Consider the following 6,078-nt stretch of genomic DNA (forward strand, 5'->3'; position numbering starts at 1 on the left):
GTCGGCGTTGGTCGAATTTGAAACGCTGATGGGCATTCAAGAACTGCTTCAATCGAGCGGGTATGCGGTAGCTGACTTCGACGAACTTCCTTAGTTTGGGGTCGTTCCCAACATTGATTCGTGAAGCGCTTCGCCAAAACGGATTACTACGAAGTGAGCTCACTGGATACGATGCGTCAGCTTTGGAGGCGATTGTAAACACAGAAGATCAGCTAAACGAAAGTCAGCGGGTGGTTTACGACCACATTATTGAAGCGGTTGAATGCCCGGAGGAAGGCAAGAAACTATTTTTTGTCGATGGCCCGGGTGGTACTGGAAAATCTACACTGCTTCGAAATATACTGGCCAAAGATAGACTCTCGGGGAAAATCGCCATCGCTGTGGCGTCTAGCGGTATTGCCTCGCTCTTACTTATGGGTGGTAGGACAGCGCATTCTACATTCAAGATCCCTTTAAAATTGAACGAGAGCTCGACGTGCGGTATCAGGACGAACTCCCATATTCAGGAGTTGATCAAACATGCAAGTTTGATTATTTGGGACGAAGCACCTATTGTAACGGGGTTACATGGTGTGGAGCACACAGGGGTACGAAGTACCCGGAGAGTTAACAAACTCTCAGTACATAAGTTGGAGAGTTAACAAGGTCTCTCAGTACGTTGGCTGAAAGCCACACGTTATGCATTTGATTAGGTTTAACTATGCTAGATAGTTAAGGAGATACATTTACCCCTAGGCGGCTTGGCCGCAATAATAGTAAATAAAACACTTCTGGTTTTGAAGCATAAAAGTTAAGGTGTTAACTTTGAGCCCTGGTCTTGGGCTGTAAGTGTCCTTTGGATAAGGAACTTAGTATTAGTGACTCTTTGAGTCGAACGTCTTCCTCTGACGCTAAAGCTACGGCAGCCCCGCTGCACCTATGGCATATCGCCACGCATTCGAGGCAGTCGACAGAACACTGCGGGACATACTTGATAACGATACCGAGCCTTTTGAGGGGAAAGTGTTTGTACTTTCGGGAGATTTCCGCCAGATTCTCCCGGTCGTGAAGAATGGAACACCTGTCGAGACAATTGACGCTTGCCTCAAGTCGTCTAGGCAGTGGCCCCAATTCCAGACGTTCCGTCTTACGGAAAACATGCGAGTGCGCACATATGATACTGCAGACACTGCTGAGGAAATGGCTGCGCTCTCCGAGCTCCTGCTGCAAGTCGGGGAGGGAAGACATGATGTAACTCCTTCCCTAGGAAGCGATTACATGAAAATTCCGCGCGATATGCTGATTGAGAATCCTCCTGTGCCAGAGGACGAGGACCAGGAAATTCGTCCGGGCGTTATTCCAAGAGGCATGGATCGGATCATTGACGAGATGTATGGCAAGATTAATAACCCCGCGATTGCTACCGACGAGTATTTCGCTAACCGAACGATCCTCACGACCACGAACGCAATCGTGCACCGCATCAATGAAGCGTAGACCGATCGATTAGCTGGACAGGCGCGGGAATACATGTCTTCCGACTCTGTACAAGACGACGGTGACGGCAATTTCTTCGAGCAGGAGGTACTCCACTCGATGAATATCAGTGGAATGCCTCCCCACAAGCTGACCCTCAAGGTAGGAATGCCTATCATGATGATGCGGAACTTAAATCCAGATCTAGGGTTGTGCAACGGAACACGGCTTTGAATTGGGGCCCTCAAGCCACATGTCATCCACGCCACAATCATGACCGGTGAGCGACAAGGGGAACATGTGTTGATTCCCCGCATTGTTTTCATCAGTGACGGAGACATTCGGAGCTTTCCGTTTCATTTGAGACGCAAGCAGTTTCCTGTCCAACCGGCCTTTGCGATGACGATTAACAAGGCGCAAGGACAAACGGTGCAGTACTTGGGGCTGTATCTTGCTACGCCTTGCTTCTCCCACGGGCAGCTGTACGTTGCGATGTCGCGAGTTACTTCAAGATCAAGATTTAAGGCGCTGGTCGAGTACCCAAAGCTGGAGGAGGAGGATGGGGTCTACGCCCAGAACATTGTCTACAGGCAGATCTTTGGTTCGGAATAGGAATGTTCAATTTCATATGCATTTAATACATCACGTTTACATAAATCATGATTACGCCGGAGCGCAGCGAAGGCGGGAGCCCATTACCTCTTGGACTAAAACCTGCCACCTCCGCCGCGTAGCGGCGGCAAACAGCTAGTCCTAAACTATCAATGCTTGCACGGTGTCCGTCCGTCCGTCACACGAAACGCTCAGATTTTTGAGCCTTCCCATTGGCTGCCGAGCGGAGCGAAGGCGGCTTCGATTGGTTTAAGCGGAATTATGTAGCTTACATCAGTAAATTCATGTGGTTCACAGAGCACATATGGAGATTTGCACAATACTATCCATTATCCGAAGGCGGCATCGCTTTAATATTACGAAGTATAATATTTACCATTTTAATAATATTAATACATGTTGCTTTTAATATTTGAGTGCTAACTACTTATTTTCAAATGAAATAGCCCCTAAAGATGCTTCCAATGCTGCGAGGTGCTTAAACTACACGTAGGAATACGTGTTTCCAAGGACATGCTATAAATAAACGTAATAGTATGTACTTAATAGGTTTTGCAAGTTACAATGATTGTAACTGTTTTGTTGTAGAAATATTTATAAATTATCTGAGAGTGAGGTAACTGACTGAACTAGTACATGTACAACAGAAGCTGGCCGTAAGAACAACGCTTTGTTAATAAGCGTTGTCACTTGATCCATAAAGATAGATACTGTAGTTTTAGATTGAACAAAATGAACTCATATGTGTTACTGCTGTAAACCATTGTTTTCTAAGAGTTGTTTAGACAGCAAAATCCGATACTACTTAACTGGCGGACGTGTCGTCGACAGGGGCGTAGGATACGATTTTAAATGGAGCGGCAATACAAAACAAAACTCGAGAGATATAGTTGGTTAAGTAGACCCCATAATGAAACGCTAATAAACTTGGAGCCTAAATGACGTCCAATAATTATGGAATCATCGTTAAATTATCAAATACAAAATCACCAGCAGCAGCAGCAAGGCGTCTTGCGACACAATATTAAAATGTTTCAATCAGAACTGGCACAGATTCGAGTACTAATTCTGAATCAGCACAAAATGAGCGCTACATACATTAAAAATAGTAGAATTTAAATATTTTCTTAGCTTTCATTGAGTTTGATATGAGAAGTGAACAATCTTTATTAATAGTTACTTACAAGCTGAATTAGGCAGTAAGTAGTGCAAGCTGGACAGGCCATTACTATCGTTTGCGCTGATGTGAGCTAAGTTTCATAGCGGCTCAGAAATGGTCCGTTATATCGAGCACGGCGCAAAGCTAAATATTGTGTGGCGTTTGTAGACATGCTATTTGAAGTGCAGGTGATTCTGACAGTGATAGCCAACAATAATAAAGCGACTGTGTCAAGATCACTACAGGTAGAATAATCTTTTTTTAACATTGAAAGTGATGCTAGGGGCTTAGGTTTTTGGTAAGAATTGCACGGCTTACTGGGAGCTCAGCATTTTGTAGCGAATCGTCTTAGCTAAACCCAGATTTATGAAATTAAAGAAGTCGATTTACGCACAGGCAAACAACTTGAATAAAACCCAAACTACCGCCGCGGAGCGGCGGCGCTCGGCTAGTCTATTTTATAATACCAACAAAAGTACCAATTGGCTGTGGCTCTAAATTATATGATTGCATGTACTTGTGTCTAAGCCTTCTTCATTTCATGATGTTTTTTTTTAAATAATTCTCTCTGCCACTGTACAGTCCAGTGACATTCCAACCCTCTGTTCTAACTGTAACTCTACCTTCTGGTATAATTTATGCCGACATGTAGATGTGAGATTAATTTCAGGGCTACATAAAATAATAGCAATGAGATTTATTTAACCAAACACTAGTTCATTAATACTCTCACGGAGATCAATTGCTGTGTGAAATAAAACAACTACTCCACACAAAATAATTTCAATGAGATTCATTACCGTGACCACTGTAGTACTGAAGGTTGTGGTTGCTCGGCGATGACAGCACAGCGCGCCAGAATAGCTATAACGACTCCTTAAATAACAGACACGAACGACAGAGGCGTAGTGAACGACCGCGGAGAAATGCGACCGCATGATTTGTTCTGCATTAACACAAGCGAGCACCTAGCTTTTTACTGCAGTACTATACGTATCCCAAGCCAATGACAGGTAATACGTATGGCACCGCCCGAAGCAAATTTATTGATGGTTCTAGGTTCATCTCATCACGACCACACTGACAATTTGCCAGACACTTGCCAGACACTTACTTTGCAAGATGGGAGCGACCAGTCCTGTGCAGCCACTCACTGTAGAGCCTGGCGTATCTCTTGAACCCCGACGGTGTGCCCCAACGGCCACTGTTCATCATTCTAACACGAAAGGTGTCTCTGAGTTCCGAGTACGTTACCCCCTTTTCGGCCATCTTCTTAAACCCGGGTACGAGTACTTTTTGCTCCCATTTGAGGTACCGCGCTTTGATTGCTTGGAGTGCCTTAGTGAGCTTTTGGCTCACTCCTTTCCGCTCTTCGAACACACCTTCTTCCTGCTTCAAATTCACGATTTTGCTGCTTTCTCCCCTCAGAAATCGCTTGGTATGTTTAGGGCCGTCGTCGGTAGCAAGGTCGCGTGATCTCACCGTGGAGTAGACTGCGCGCACGAGTCGCTCATTCGAATCAGCCGAAGCAGCGGCACAGCTTGATAAGGCGATCGAAAGCATCGAGATTAAAACCCATAGCAACAGGCGCATGGCTCGCTCAGGGGGTACAGCAACAAACACCTTCTGATGCGCGTGACCGCTTGCTGACGACTTTCTAAATGGATTATGAGTTCCAACTGAAGAAGAGGCTCAATTAACATCGGCCAGACGAATCGTCTGGCCGATGTTAATTAAAGTGGGTTCACTGAGCTTGAAGCCTGGGTAGAACGTGAACAATACCCATCCAAAGGCTAACAGATTGTATCTGAACATAAGTTTTCTGTCCATAATCCGTAAAAAATAGATTGGACTGTGAGATCGTGAATTAGTTTCGGTATTATTCAAAATACCGGTACACAAAACACTGTACATTCCTTACCACTTTAAAGTATAAATACCAAACATGCTCAGTATGCTTTAAGGGCTTTATTTTTTACACTAGCCGAGCGCCACCGCTACGAGGCGGTAGTTTAGGTTTTATTCTAGATGTTTGCCGTCCCGCCTCCACTTCGCTTCGGCGGGAAAATTATTCCAAAAACTCTGAACCTCCATGTGCCTAAATCGACTACCTCGTGAATGTACAGTACTGCATCCCGTTTTCGCGCCCTCGGACCTTTGGTAAACTTCCGGATATGATGATCCTGAAAATAAATGAACTATTGTTGCTCTGCTAAAATCTGATTTATCTGTAAATCTAATATGATCCACCACCGCGAAAACAGGGTGCAGTACTGTACTGACTTGATCAGAGCTGAACGCAAATCACACAACTTTTCCCCTCCAAGCTGAGATTTTCTCGGCGAGCATCATGATGACCCCTGCACATCATGACCCCACTACTCACCCGACAGTTGATCGACTTCTCCGTCGTACCTAGTTGGGAGTAGCTTTCGCTCCCGTTGTATGTGCTGTAGTCGACGTTCAGCTCCATCCTCACGCGAATTCGTCACCGTAAGTGTAAAACAAAGTTAGTAAAACAAATACATTAATGTAGTACGGTCATAATGTAGAACGGTTGAGCGGGTGCTTGGACTAGTCTCTGGCACATTTGAACCTTGGTTGAATGATCAACCGTTCAACTGCTAAAGATTACGAAAAGAGTTCCACTTTCGTACTGGGACAAACCATTACAAGTATTATAGTCCCCCTTTATTAGCGTAGGGGTCTTCTGATTAATTTTACATAGGGAATTCACAGCGATCTGGTGGTTTGACAAATTCGCCCTCAATTTAGGTGATCCGATATAAAGGGGCATATAAGGTATACAGTACAGGGACTTCTTTACTATACTGGTACCGGTACATGTACTC

General features: G+C 44.8%; 1 protein-coding gene across 1 annotated transcript; it reads right to left on the reverse strand.

Moving 5' to 3' along the window:
- Positions 1-4,336: 4,336 nt before the first annotated feature.
- On the reverse strand, positions 4,337-4,819 carry PITG_17063 (secreted RxLR effector peptide protein, putative; the record flags this gene model as incomplete). Its single annotated transcript, XM_002897216.1, has 1 exon — positions 4,337-4,819. One exon carries the CDS (start codon positions 4,817-4,819, stop codon positions 4,337-4,339), a length of 483 nt encoding a protein of 160 aa, XP_002897262.1.
- Between the last annotated feature and the right edge of the window lie 1,259 nt (positions 4,820-6,078).

This window comes from Phytophthora infestans, genomic scaffold (assembly GCF_000142945.1).
Source record: "Phytophthora infestans T30-4 supercont1.47 genomic scaffold, whole genome shotgun sequence".
In the NCBI taxonomy this organism is placed as follows: domain Eukaryota; phylum Oomycota; class Peronosporomycetes; order Peronosporales; family Peronosporaceae; genus Phytophthora; species Phytophthora infestans.